We start from the raw sequence: 15,054 nt of genomic DNA on the forward strand, positions 1-15,054 counted from the left end.
GTCTCTCTGGTTGCCATACTGTCTCCCCTTCCTCCATTTATGCTGCCTTGTAGAGTATGAGGCTACATTAACAACAATGTGTTAACCCTTGAGGGCTCAGCTGAGTGTTAATTCATCATTTAGCAGTAAGAATGTAACGGTCATATTGAGTCAGACCGAAGGTCCATATATCCCAGTATTCCACCCTCTGACTTCACCACCTCAACCAAACTTCACAATCATCATTGCTGTGTACAATATTAAATTGTTTGTTTAAAACTTGTACTGTATATAGTCTTTTGTTTGGTGGAAAAAATTTCCCTGGAACCTAATCCCCTCATTTACATTAATTCTAATGGGGAAATTGGATTCGCTTAACATGGTTTCACTTAAAGTAGCATTTTTCAGGAACATAACTACAATGTGAAGTGAGGAGTTACTGTACTTCGTCCTTTCTCAATGTAGGGGACTGGACTATGTGATCTATTGAGGTCCCTTCCAGTCCTACATTTCTATGATTCTTTTTAAATGCTAGTGGCTTTAATATTCATGAATAATTCTACAATAACAAACCAATATTTGTGCCTCTACTATGGAGGGGAAAAATAGGTATCATGTTCATATTGAGTTTTCAAGAGATTATTGAAGATGATTCTGGAAAGTATGTAGTATGTTTTTTGGATAATTTTCTGGGGGAGGGAAGAAAGCTTTTTTTGTACATAATGGCTGAAATTTTAATCTAGAAACTGAATAAAGTCTATTGGAAAATAGCATTCTGTTCACAGAAGCCTTTAGTCTTCCCTGTCTGTGTTTTTGAACCTTTTGTGTTTCTTTCTGTTAGATACTCAGATTTTGTCGTTCATGAAATAGGAAAAGATGGGCACATAAGCCATTTAGATGACTTTTCTGTTCCAGTGGATGATGAGGTAAATTCTGAGTAGCTTTCAGAAATGGCTAGATGTGTTTTTTTTTTTTTTGTTTTTTTTTAAATTAAGTCACTGATGAAAACTTGTTCTGACTGTGTTGTGTGAGTTACTGTTATTTTCTGTGTATTAGGAGCCTTCTGAAGAAATATTTACAGTTTTGTCAAATGAAGACAAACAGCATTTAGAAGAGCTCCAACTTTTTAAGAACAAAGAAACCAGTGTTGCCATAGAGGTAAAATGGTAAAATGATACAAAGGACTTGGCTAACATATCCTTTCTGGGGAAGGAGATGGGTGTATGCATGGAAACTAAATGCTAGGTATACAAGTAGTTTGAGCTTTACATCAGAATAGGTGATGTAGAAAACTTGTAAATTTAGGACTTGATCCTGCAAAGACTTATAAGTGTACTGAACTATGCATGTGAGCACTCACCATGGTTTCACTGGGACTACTCACTTGCATAAAATTAAGCACATGTCTAAGAGTTTGCAGTATTTGGGTTTTCAGTGCATGAGTATTTTATAGAATGATTATGTACAAGGGATTATACAAACAGGGCCGGTGCAAGGATGTTTTGCGGCCTAGGCGGAACTTCCACCTTGCGCCTTCCCCCATCCTGAGCCCCCGCCCTGAGGCGCTCCCTCCCTCCGCCCTGAGGCGCCCCCTTGCAGCAGCTCCCCACCCTCCGCCCTGAGGCGCCCCCCTTGCAGCAGCTCCTCACCCTCCACCCTGAGGCGCCCCCCTTGCAGCAGCTCCCCACCCTCCACCCTGAGGCACCCCGCCCGCCCCATCTCACCCCTGCTCCGCCTTCACCCCGAGCACGCCATCGCTGCTTCACTTCTCCCGCCTCCCAGGCTTGCGGCACCTAAGCTGAGTGGCGCTGCAAGCCTGGGAGGCGGAAGAAATGAAGCAGCTCACCCCTACCCCACGTCCTCCTCGAGTACACTGTCGCCGCTTCACTTCTCCTTAGGCGCCGCAAGCCTTGGAGGCGGGGGAAGTGAAGCTGCCATGGTGTGCTCGGGGAGGAGGCAGGGCAGAGGTGAGCTGGGGCGAGGAGTTCCCCTGCGTGCTGCCCCTCCCTTCCTTGCTGCAGGCGGCCCTCCCCGAGCTCCCTCCGCCTAAATGCCAGCAGTGACCGGGGCGGCTGAAGATCCGGCCACCGTGGTCACTGCCGAAGAAAATGGCACCCCCCAAATCCTAGTGCCCTAGACGACTGCCTAGGTCACCTAAATGGTTGCACTGGCCCTGTAAACAAACACGCACTTTGAAGAAAGAATGTTTCCAAGGATAGCCTGTGCTGATTTAATAGAAGACAGTGAATTTGATCTTCCACAATAAGAAGAAAAAAGGTACAAGAGGAAGAAGAGTTTTGTGGCTATTTTTAAATAACACAAATATGAATAACTGCTGAGCTGAATTAGGGCAAAAATTTGGTTTGAGATTAATAAGCATTCCTACATTAAATTTTGTTTCTTCTCATCTAGTTGTATAGCTTCTATACAGATGTGCACTAAAGACACACAGTTTGGATATAATCACCATTCAGGCAGTGAAATTTGGCTAAGAATTGAACTAGTGAATTAAAAAATGTCGTGGTTTTTATTTTTGAAATATCAGATTCAGAGTTTGTAGCGGAGTTATGTATATTTCTCTTTATGAATTAATTATAGCAAGTAGAATGTGTCCTTTAAAGCATAGTCAGACCATGTTTTCTTAAGGTTGGTTTTTGAACAGAATAATGATATTTTTTGTGTGTTTAAAAACAAAGAAACAAAAAGATACGTACACAAGGCCAAAAAAAGATCGTATTTGTGAGACAATTTTCTTTGTTAAATATAGGTTATTGAAGACACTAAAGAAAAAAGAACTATTATTCACCACGCTGTGAAATCCTTGTTTCCTGGATTAGAGACGAAAACAGAGGACCGAGATGGGAAAAAATACATTGTTGCTTACCATGCTGCTGGAAAGAAAGCGCTGGCAAGTGAGTTTGTTACTTTCGCCATCATTTCATATTGCAAAGTTGAACAACAATTTAAAAACAAAATGTTTAATTAAAATTACGTAATACTTCAGACAAGGGGGTATGTTATAATTTGGATTTGGAGGCTGTTGCATACCTCTGTACCAATTCACCCAGTATGTTACTTCTAAATGGCACAGGGCATGAGGCTTACCTGTTGGGTATGCTAAAAGATATTAGTGTGGGTTTTTTTGTTTGTTTTTTCTTCAAACCACTAATCAAGTAAATTGAGTAGCAAATGTGAAGTTGTTTTACTGGCTTTATAGTAAGTGAGAGGTATTGGTACCGAAGAAGACTTGCTGGAGGGGAACTATAACAGTTTTCAAATATGTTAAGGGCTGTTATAAAGGGTGATTGATTGATTTCCATGTCCACTGAAGGTAGGACAAAAAGTACCGTATATATGCATTCATAAGCCGAATATTTTTGGTAAAAAAGTGACGCATCAAAGAGCGGGGGTCAGCTTATAAACAGGTCTACATAAAAATTTGATGATTTTAAACTCTATGGCAGGGGTCGGCAATCTATGGCACGTGCGCCAATGGCGGCACGTGAGCTGATTTACTGTGGCATGCTTCTGCCAGCCTGGTGTCCCCGCTGCCAGGACCGCTCAGCCTGTTGCTGGCCTGGGGTCCCAACTGCCAGTCCCTGTAAATGTAAAATGTGTTACTGGCACATGAAACCTTAAATTACCACGAATAAATGAAGACTTGGTGCACCACTTCTGAAGGGTTGCCGATCCCTGCTCTATGGAATCATTGAATTGAATATCTAATACATTGTTGTTTTGTTTACCTGGAGCGTCTGCAGGCATGGAGCCCCTCAGCTCCCTGTGGCCGCGGTTCGCCATTCCCAGCCAATGGGAGCTGCAGGAAGGGCGGCGGTTTGCTGTTTCCAGCCAGTGGGAGCTGTGGGAAGTGGCCCCACTTCCCGCAGCTCCCATTGGCTGGGAACGGTGAACCGCGGCCACACGAAGCTGAGGGGCTCCATGCCTGCAGACACTCCAAGTAAACAAAATGTCCTGACCCACCAGCGGCTTACCTTGATGGGCTGGATGCCAAAGTTTTCCAACCCCTGAAATGTAGGGTCGGCTTTTGAAAGGGTCATACAATTTTTGCTATTTTTACCTCATTTTTGGGGGGTTGGCTTATAAGTGAACAGGCTAATGAACAAGTATACACGGTAACAGGCTTAATCTGCAGCATGGGAGACTTAGGGTAGAAGTCTAATATCTAGCCTAAGTATATGGGTAGTTAAGCTCTAGAATAGGCTTCCAAAGTAGGTTGTGGAATCCCCAGTATTGGATGTTTTTAAGAATGGGTTGGACAAATACCTGTCGGGGATGGTCTAGGTTGGTCCTGCCTCAGCACAGAGGGCTGGCTCTATGATTCTCACTAAGTGCCAAATAGACAACATTGGAATGTGTGTTTGTTTGTTTTCTTTTATTGTATAGTTACTGTTTAAATGTAGACCATGTGAACCTAATTGGATCCAAATTAAGTTATCACAATCATACAATTTAAGAATTCCAAATTTCCTCTGTGTTTATACAATGCTTAGCATAGTGGGGTCCTGGTCTGTGACTAGAGTTCTTAGCCATATGGTAATACAAATAATAATAAATTCAGAGGGTGAAATCCTGTCCTCACTAAAGTCAGTGGCAACACCCCTTTGATTTCAGTGGGGTCAGAATTTATCCCAACTTGTTAACTACCGTTCAGAATTACATCTTGTATATAAATAATATATGAATATATGTCCAGTAGCAACTCTTCTCAAAGATAGGATCTTTTTAAAATAGCTGAACCTGCTTCTGCTTTCCAGTTAATGGCAATCCTATGCTTTGCCAAAATTAAAGTTATAAGCAGAAAACTGTCTGTATCCATCATCAGTTATAGGAATTGCTTTTGTGTAGTAAGAATAATGATGGACTTGGTAGTATCAAAGTAAATAACTTTATATGTTCCAAAGCATTTTGGTGGTCTAATTATTTTGGGGCACATCAATATTTGGTATACAAGTATATAAAACATTGTTTCCCATTATCTGACACTTTCGACACATTGGCAAATTGATTTTAAATCTAAAGCTTTGCCTAAACACAGCATTTCACCAGTTTAACTCAAGGTGTGAGGCTTTTATAAACTGATTTAGTTAAAATTAGTGTGATATGCTGTATGGATGCTCTTATTTTGGTTTAAATTAAGCTTATTTCAGTTTACCTGAAGTCAATTAGGAACCGATTTAAGATAAATTATATCTCATTGCCAGTAGATGGGCTCCAAAATTTTGTAATGCAAATTAGATAGGGACTACTTATTTATTTTAGATAAAATTATATTTTATTTAAACTTTTTCTTAAGCAAATGTAAAAGTCTATTGCTACATGGTAGAGTATTTAAAGTATTAAAAACTTGGAATCAATTTATTATTATACGTATATGATTTATCACATTAACTGTGTCAAATTAATCCTATGGTTGCATGCTTTGTGCATGGAGTATGCATACTTACAAGTACAAAAAGTAATCTCCAAACAAATCCTGTTCTCCTTTGGGTTATAATGGTCTTCCTCATCTTGCCCTGCTGATGTTTATGTTCCTTAACTGTTGTTACAACAAGGTGCATGTATTGAGTTGAACAACTATAACTAAAAGGTACCTTACAAATAGGATTCGTAGATTTTAACTGGCGTCCATTTAAAAAAAAAAAAGTATTTCTCTAGAGGAAAAATCTTTTCTGGATAACTTCATATGATGCAGTAGGACTTAATGTGTTTTAAACTTAGATTATTAGGCCCTGATCCCGCAAACATACTTACATATGTAAGTTCAGTGACTACCCATGTGCAAAATATTACTCAACATGCATAAATGCTTGCAGAATGGGGATACTGGACTATAGGCTCTACGGGACATGGACTATATCTAAGACTTGCATATGTGCAGTGACACACACGGGGACTCAATCCTGAATGTGGTCAGTGAGCAACAAACACTTGAAATATTTAATAATCTATTCTTACATGAGAAACATGATGAGGTATGCTTGTGGGGATAAGGGTTACAAGAATGTTTTCTATCTCACTAAATTGCAAGTGCTTTTGTATGTGTGGTATCTAGAGTATTTCAGGCATGGACTTATTACCTCAGTAACTTGTTGGCAGTGCTGCCCATCATTGTCCATGGTGGAGTTTGTTGTACCTCTGATTGAAACTTTCCGTATATTTACTGTTTGCCTCTGCACGATTCCATCACATAACCATCTAAATCACTGTCACCAGCCACATAATTGTTGGATGCTATAGAAGTCTACAGCATAAACAATCATAACCATAAACCTGCATGTTCACCTCTAAAACCCTTCAATAGTCTAAAAATTAAACATTGCTCTTTTGTGCTCTTTATGCTATACATTGGGACAGAGGTCAGAACTGCAACAGGTAAGATATGTTGGTATTTCATGGTGGTAAAATGAAATGCCAACCATTCAGACACACTAAATAGTGAAGGCATTGTCCAGACAAACAAGAATTAAATATAAAATCTATGTATAAGCAACGTTAAGTTTTGACAGAAAGTAACGAGGCTGGCACTGCACCCTTCACACATGCAGTTATGGGCTTCTGTCTTGCAAGTAAGTTGATGTGGACCCAGTAGTCCACCCACATGCAGTGGCTTGCAAGATCAGGACCAGGGCTGGATTAATGGATCCTGGCCCCATTGAAATCAATGGTGAAACTCCCCTTGGTGTCAGTGAGGCAGGATTTCGCTTCATAGTTCTATGTTTAGAGTCCCAATTCCCAGAGTCATGTGAGTTTTACATCAGGATCTAAGAGTCATGGGTTTCATTAAAAAAAACACCACCACGTTTTTAGCCCTTGTGGTTCAATTAAAAGCTTGAAAACATGAATCAAGAATAAGTGATGCAGCAATGTCTGCCTGAATGTGCAGATAGCCTGAAGCAATACCTCTGAGAGGTATGAATTGTCTTATTAATCTCAATGGGGCATTGACTCCAAGACCCATTGATCTGGAAGGCTGTGATGACAACACCCCAGCAGAAGACTGTATATGCAATAGGAGAAACAGAGTGGAGATAGCTCCACCCACCTATCCAAGTAGATACATGCTGGCTGCGGGGGGTAAGTATTGTGGGCTTTGGTGCCATCTCTGCTTCTCTGGCAGGGGAGAGAGGGGATTCCAGCCACCACTCCTCCAAGTGGTATGGATGAGACCATGGCACGAGCATGGGGTTGTAATAGCAGATGTCATGGTGTGTGCCTAGGTTCCCGAGTTGCCTTACTCTGGTTTTGATCAGAGCTGGTGTTTTTGAAAGTGTGCAAAATTGAGCAATCGATGCATTGTGGAGAAACTTTCAACTTGGAAATGATTCTCCATGTGAATCACTTTATTTGTTTTTTCCCCTTGCCTTATTTTAATGACAGAAATTTTAGTGCAATCTTTGTTCTTTAAACCTAATTTGCTACTTTAAAGTTATAATTTGTACAAGAATAAATTGAGATCACGGAGGATTGATGACTTCAGAAGGAGAATAAGTAGGAGCCAGTGAACTCCTAACAAAAAGACTGTGGACCATATCATTAATATTATGAAGAATTTTTTGGTTTCAGTGGAGACTTCGCTTAAACATTGATGGCCAGTACAGTCCATGGTTTGCATACAAATGTTGCTGGTATTTTTTTTTCCCAAGGGAGATAGAGACAGCTCTACTTGTGTTCTCTCTGAATATTGTAGTACTCCATGTGGGGAGTTATCTTTCAGTGAGGAGTTAGGGCTGATGATATTGCTTCCTTAAAAAGAAACACCAACTCTTCTTTCTGGCTTTAGTCATTTTTTATTAAAAAAAAAAATCCATATTTTAAACCGAGGCCTTCCCTACAGGAGATAAGTATTTTTCAGTATAACCTAAAATGTTAATTTAAAGAAAGATTATTACTATGTGTAAAACCACCACCACCACTATTCCTCCCGCCTATGTGGACACACTTATACTGGAATAAGAGTACTTTTTTCAGTTTAGCTTTTGTTGCCTGGGAAGGGGTTTAGGATAAAATGAAAAAGACACTCTTATATGAGAGTGTCCACATGGTGGTTTTATACGTGTAAAACTTTCCCATTTAGACAAGCTGTTAGTTTTTAGTATTTAATTTCCTTATATACCTTTATAAAAAAAAAAACAACCACCCCAAAGGGCCTGTTCCTACTCCCACTTAAGTCAATTGCCATACTCTTGTTGGCCTCTCTGGGAGGAGGATTGGGCCTACAATGATAAATGATTATGCAATGCATATTTATCTTTGAAAATGTTACTGTGCAGTAATGACTTTTTAATATTTTGACAGTCTTGCTTCCCTTTCTATGAAAACAAAAATGATTAAACAATATAATGAACTGTGTTTTAGACTAGAGACACATTACATAACTTGAAAATACCCAAGGTGAGCTTGAATTATTCATTAATTTAGAAAACTGGCCCAAATTTAACTCCCTTGTGAGACTTTGTTACCAAATTCACCTCAAAGTGAATTCTTACCAATTATAAAGCCCTTAAAATTTGTGTGTGATATAACCCAAGCTCTAGTGTTGCATGCACAATGCTGTAGAAATAAATAATACATTATTAATGCCATCTTTAAAATAACATAGTTTGCTTTTTGTGAAGAATATAAAGAGCTTGCTTGATCCAATGACCAATGGAGTCTTCTGATTTGGTTCAACAAGCATTGCATCAAACCCAAAGTGCCGGATGTTGTTCACAGTGAAGTCACTGGTAAAACTTGGATTTACTTCAGTCGGAATGAGATTGGGGCTGTGGCAACAAATAAACCACTGGGAAAATATTCCAACAGGAGGACACTTTCTTTTGTCATGCAACTCCTGGTAATGTTTGTGTAAGTCACATGGCTAAAATCTTGTATTGCAGTATAAATTTACACCACAGCGGATCTGCAGAAAGTGCATTTTTTCATACTTCATAACTGCCAGAGAAACAAGGTGGGTGAGGTAATCTTTTACTGGACCAACTTTTTCCATTCAGAACTTTTATTTTTCTTAAGAAAGAAGCAGATGGAAGCTAATTGAAGTCACTGAGAGTCACGTGTTTGTTTGAAAATGGAAACTACTGTGGCAATTAAATGAACCCTGTTTGCAAAAGAGAATAACAACTGATAACATAGTTTACAAATTGTCCTTTTGTATGTCTTAACTCTTTGTTTTAAAGATCCAAGAAAACATTCATGGCCAAAATCTAGGGGAAGCTACTGCCACTTCGTATTATACAAGGAAAACAAGGACACAATGGATGCTATTAATGTACTATCCAAATTTTTAAGGTAAGAATATTATTTTGTAGCTTTGAGACACAACAAAAACAACTAAATATTTAATGTAAACATTCTGCTTTAAAATCCTTATGCGAAAACCACAAAGGAAATGTATTATCACAATATATTTAGTAACTGCAAAATATTTTTGTTTTAGAAGGTCAAATTTGAAATACTTTTCTATGCTAAGAAAATAGTTGTAAATAATCAAAAATGGCATACTTTCAGGTATGCTTTCAGGCCTCATCTTCACTGAGGGAAAGATGTGTATTTGACCTCCTAACTTATGTGAAGACTTCAAACTACCTTGTATTCACTAGGATTTCACCTTGAGTTGGTGCATTCTTAACTGAAGTTAAGTGTGCACTTTTATTCTCAGGGCTTGTTTATGCTTGAAACAGTACAGCTGCCCAGTTGCAGTGCTGCAGCTGCACTGCTGTGACACTTGAGTGTAGATGCTGCCTAGCCCAATGGGAGAGGTTCTCCCGTTGGTGTACAGAATATGCCTTCCTGAGAGGCAATAGCTAGGTCGATGGAACAATTCTGTCGATCTAGCACTGTCCACTCTGGGGTTAGATTGGCTTAACTATTTTTCAAACCCCTGAGTGATGTAGCTGGGTTTACCTAACTTTTTAGTGTAGACCAAGCCCCAGTGAAGACCAGGCCATGCAGTATATCTTTTACTTTAAGGATTTTAAATGTGCAGTTGTCCAAACATACAGTGGATGTACTTAAAAATATTGTTGTGGTCATTCATATGCAAATCAGTTGTTGTAGCCGCTGCATTCTGGGCAGTTAGTTCAGATTAAGGTAGGGTGTAAACTTTAAAACGCAATAGCTCATGTGTAGACATGCTGTAACTGATTTTCCTTTCTTTGTCCTGTCCTAATCATTGTAACTTCTTTTTCTGTGAAAGGTAGGTGGTGACCAGTCTCCCTCTGCTTGCTGTGAGGGATTCACCAGTCAATAAGCCTTGGCTTTCTGCCTTTCTTTGTGGCCAAACAAGTCTTTGTGTTTTTTGTCCTCCCACTCCCATCAGTGACACTATTCATGAGCTGTTTTATAAGTGTGAGTTCACAATCCAAGCTTCTGAATTTTCGGCTCTGAGAAATTAGCACCACTGTGGTGAAGGTGGTACTTGTATTTGGAAAACAGGATGCTGGGAACATGCTATTCTAGCAGTTCATGCAGAGCTTGATAGAGAATATGCATGTAATGGCAATAGTGCTACCACCTGGTGGTGTACACAAGTGGGATAGCAGGGAATCTACTGACAGCAGCATTTCTCTTGTTCTGCATGAAGTGCAAACGAAAACTACAATGTTGAGAGGGAAAGAAACAGTTATGGAAACGGAACAATATTGAAGTGCACTGACTACATGCATACATGAGTATGTGTTCAGTATACAGATAGCTGCACATAGAGATAAATGCACTATTTGAATTTCACACAGAAAAATAGGCCTGCACTGAGGGCTTTTTAAATAGTGATTGATTGTTGTGCATTATTCCATTGAATTTTTTACTACACACACACACACACACACACACACACACACACACACACACACACACACACACACACACACACACACACACACTTCAAAGTGAAAGTGAGAGTAACAATCATAAAGAAGTCTACTTGCTTATAGGCAGTAAAGCAGAATCTCCGAGTTACGAACACCAGAGTTTCAAACTGATAGGTCAACCACATACCTCATTTGGAACCAGAAGTATGCAATCAGGCAGCAGAGACAAAAAAAAAAGGGGGGGGGGGAGGGGAGCGGGGGAGAAATACTGTACAGTACTGTGTTAAATGTAAACTACTAAAAAAAAATAAAGGGAAAGTTTTTAAAAAAAAGATTTGACAAGGTAAGGAAACTGTTTCTGGGCTTGTTTCATTTAAGTTAAGATGGTTAAAAGCAGCAGTAAAGCTGAATTAAGTCAATGTTAAGTTGTAAACTTTTGAAAGAACAACCATAATGTTTTGTTCAGAGTTATGAACAACCTCCATTCCCGAGTGTTTGTGACTCTGAAGTTCTACCGTATTTGCTAACAAAATATATGGTAACTTTCCTGCCTTATAATAATGCCATATACAGTATTAGAAAATATTACATATATAATTACAACTTGTGTGGAGATTGTAACTTCAAAATTCTCCATTTTTTGTACATGTAAAATCTAACATAAAAATTGTGTTAATTTAGTTTTTTGTATATAATATGCTAGTGAGATTACAATTTATCTTTGGCCTAATTGTATGGGGCTTGGGTGTCCTTAACTATGAAATCTAAAATTTTCATAACTGTTTTTTTTTTTTAAGAGTTAAGCCAAATATATTTTCCTACATGGGGACCAAAGATAAAAGAGCTATTACAGTTCAAGAGATTGCTGTTCTTAGGTAAGTGAAAGTATGCTGCAAGTAAATGCTTATAACAAGGTAACTTGGCTGTCTTAATAAACATTTAAGAATCTTGTAGCACATGTAAAACATGTTGGTTTATTAAGTGATACTATGTGCACTCTCTTTATTTTGTTCATCAATAGCATGGAGTTTGTTTAAGATAGGTTAGCTTTACATGGAGAAAACACTATCGCGTATCAAACAGAAGTTGCAGAGTCAGGTCTTGATTCAGCAGTGCACTTAAGCATGTGCTCTAGTTGCTTTACCGACCGAATCAGGACCACAGTCACTAAACGTTAATGTTGTTGATATTATGGAACTCTTTTATTTCAAGAAGAGTTGTACAGTAACTGTTTATCTTGTAAAACCGGTGGTACTCAGGCTGCAGCTTCTGAGTTATCTGTAGGTTGCATGGGGTCCATTGGTCTGACTGGATCTGCACCTGATCTGAGACACATAGTGAGCAGAGGGTTGATCACAGGACTGTTCCCATGCTATATTACCCTTGCAAGATATCAGAAGGATGCTTAGTGGTGTTGTGGGACCCACCTATCCATTGTTAATGTGATCCACTCTGTCACTGGGAACCCATCTTCTTCGTTCCCGACCCAGTTCCCTCTGAGCATTCAGGAAGGAGAACCAGAACTGCTCCTTGCTCCAAGGTGAAGAAAGAATAGGAGGAACAGTTCCTTCCTTGATTAAATGGTAAAAACTTTGTTAACACCTAGGTAAGGTTGCTGGTAATAGCTTGTGCCCTTCCAGAACATTGAGTTCAACAAAACTCCTGAAAACCAGGAAGTACAGTGTTAGGGTAAATCCCACATAGCCTTAACTCTGCCCCCTGCTGGAGTTGGCAATAGCTACTGGGAATTACTGTGTTAGAGGTAGCCACTGAATGGTTGAGGAGGTAGGTGGGACACTTTGGTCTCTGATATTGGAAGATCTTGGTTTGAGCCCCTCCCTCATTCTGCAGTGTGTTATCAAAGGAAACAGGTTCATGTGTACCTGAGGCTCCAGTCTGCATCATTTCGATACAAAATTGCGTAGGTGGTATCAGTAGCAGGGCACTGCAGCCTGCTTGCTATGGGTATTGCTAGTAATGAGGTGGGAGATGACAGCAGTCTGTGAATTTAATGATAGGTAGAGGAGAGTCTAGGTTTAGGTGGTATCCCGCTCAGAGGACAGAGTTAAGGTTATATGGGCATTTACCTTAACTCTGTGTGTGCTGGGTTTTCAGAAGTTTGAGCTTGACTGGATTCACGTTCTGGGAGGGCATGAGTTATCTCTGGCAACCTTAACTCTGCATTAACAAAGTGTTTTGGTGGTTTAATTTTTTTTTAACCATTTAATTTGTCCCTCCCCCCTTTTTTTGAACAGAAAGAGAAGTGTTAGTAGTTAATGATTGTTTAGATAATTGTAGTGTAGACATAGATGTGAGAACATCATTTTCAGTGGCACAGCTGCACCACTGTAGTGCTTTTGGTGAAGATGCTCTATGCTGACAGGAGAGAACTCTTCTGACAGCTTAATAACCCCTGCCTCCGTGAGAGGTGGTAGCTATGTTGGTGGGAGAAACTGTCTACACTGGCACTTAGGTCAATATAACTTACTATCTCTGCAGATTTTAGAACACTTAGAATCTAGTTTTAAACAGGAAGCCGGTCTTAACCTTCACTATAGCAGAGCTGGTGCTCTGCTGTAATGTACTCCCAGAAGAAGCCTAGGAGGGAGAGATGCAATTGGATGGAGTCTCCGAAAATCACAAAACAATGGTGCGGTTCTTTGGCATTGCATTGTAATATTGCATCAAAAAATGAAGATGTACCACAATGTAGCAGCCTTGCGTGGATACATTTATCACAATGCAACATTTGGAGACCATGTCATGACTGTTTTGTGGCTTTTTGCAACCGCATTCAATAACTATGGGGCTTTTAAATTTAAACTAGAGGTTCCCAAACTGATCTCCATAGAGAAGACGGATTATGTTATTCAGCTGTTACAGAAGTGTGGTGGTGTTTCTTGGGGACCAATTGTTAAATGTTCTGGTAAATTACCTTTGACAAGTTATTCTGTGCGTGATGGTGAAGGGTGGCGATAAGTTGCACATTGAGGGCTGTTGATGTATAAGCACCCAGAATGAAACTCCCCATAGAAAGAATTAAAGGGCTTATCTGTATTACATTAGTTCTGCTGGTATAGCTGCACCAGCAAAGCCCCCTAGTGGAGATGCATCTTATACTGGCTTTTTGCCAGTATAAGACGTGTCTCCCTAGGGGGCTTTTTGTCAGAATAGCTATGTTGTTTACAAGTCTGATTAGTCCTGTTGGAGGGACTATTGTATTTGAAGGGTGTGTTCGACCACTTAGCTCAAAACGACATGCAGCATCCAGGGTGCCTTCGTCCTCTACCCCTCATTGACTGTGCAGGGGACCTGGAGCAAGACTTCAGATTACAGGAAGTAATGATCAGACTTACAAAGACCAAAACCACAGCCCCTGGAAAAGATGGCATTCACTATAGCATCCTGAAAAAACGAGACCCTGGCTGCCTGGTATTAACTGCAATAAATGCAAACAATTCTGCCATACCCCAGGCTTCTGGAAGAAATCTATGACGGTGCTCATCTACAAGAAAGGTGAGCGAGACGAGCCCAGCAACTGGACCCATCTCTCTCTGTTCCATCATGTACAAACTGTATGCCAACTGCCTTGTGGCTAGGATCACAGACTGGTCTGTGAACAGGGGAGCCATCAGCTCCATCCAGAAACGCTTCATGTTGTGCAAAGATTGCTACAAACACAACTTTGTCTTTCAGACTGTTATCCATACAGCCAGGAGGGCACGGAAGCAATGTGCCATAGTGTGGCTCGACACGGCTAATGCTTTTGGATCGATGCCCCACCAGCATATTTTTGACACGCTGCGAGAATTCAGGATGTCTGAAAACTCTCCAACTGATCTGGGAACTTTCTGAAGACTGCACCACCACCACCCACTCCTATCCATAGTGTCGTAAAGCTGGGTTGTCCCCTCAGCCCCATTGTTTTCAACTTAGCCATGCAGCGGTCTAGGCGGTTTTGACCTGTATGGCAACAGTGTGAATATCCTGGCTTACGCAGACAATCTGGTCCTGGTCGCAGACAACCCGGAGTGTCTCCAACAAATGCTCAACATCACCAGCCAGGCTGCCAACTGGATGGGACTCTGCTTCAATGCTAGGAAGTGCGCAACCCTCCATATCAATGGCAGTAGAAGGGACTCGGTCCAGGCGATGCCTTTTCAGATCCAGGATGAATCTCTGACCTTCCTCGAGGATGGGCAAGCATACCAACATCTCGGCATGCCCACGGGTTTCCACATCCAGCAGA

The 15,054-nt window shown here is 40.3% G+C and overlaps 1 protein-coding gene across 2 annotated transcripts in view; it reads left to right on the top strand.

Annotated features, from left to right (window-relative positions):
• PUS7 (pseudouridine synthase 7) overlaps positions 1–15,054 on the top strand; it is a 50,066-nt gene that overhangs the window by 20,685 nt on the left and 14,327 nt on the right. Inside the window, exons 4-9 of one of the 2 annotated variants that reach the window (XM_050925695.1) lie at positions 821–905; positions 1,036–1,137; positions 2,747–2,891; positions 6,355–6,372; positions 9,174–9,285; positions 11,603–11,680. In XM_050925695.1, the coding sequence (XP_050781652.1) occupies positions 821–905; positions 1,036–1,137; positions 2,747–2,891; positions 6,355–6,372; positions 9,174–9,285; positions 11,603–11,680 (540 nt within the window). The remainder of the gene's footprint in view (positions 1–820; positions 906–1,035; positions 1,138–2,746; positions 2,892–6,354; positions 6,373–9,173; positions 9,286–11,602; positions 11,681–15,054) is intronic. The other variant, XM_050925705.1, reaches the window with a different exon arrangement.

Source organism: Gopherus flavomarginatus, chromosome 1 (genome assembly GCF_025201925.1).
Source record: "Gopherus flavomarginatus isolate rGopFla2 chromosome 1, rGopFla2.mat.asm, whole genome shotgun sequence".
Classification (NCBI taxonomy): domain Eukaryota; kingdom Metazoa; phylum Chordata; order Testudines; family Testudinidae; genus Gopherus; species Gopherus flavomarginatus.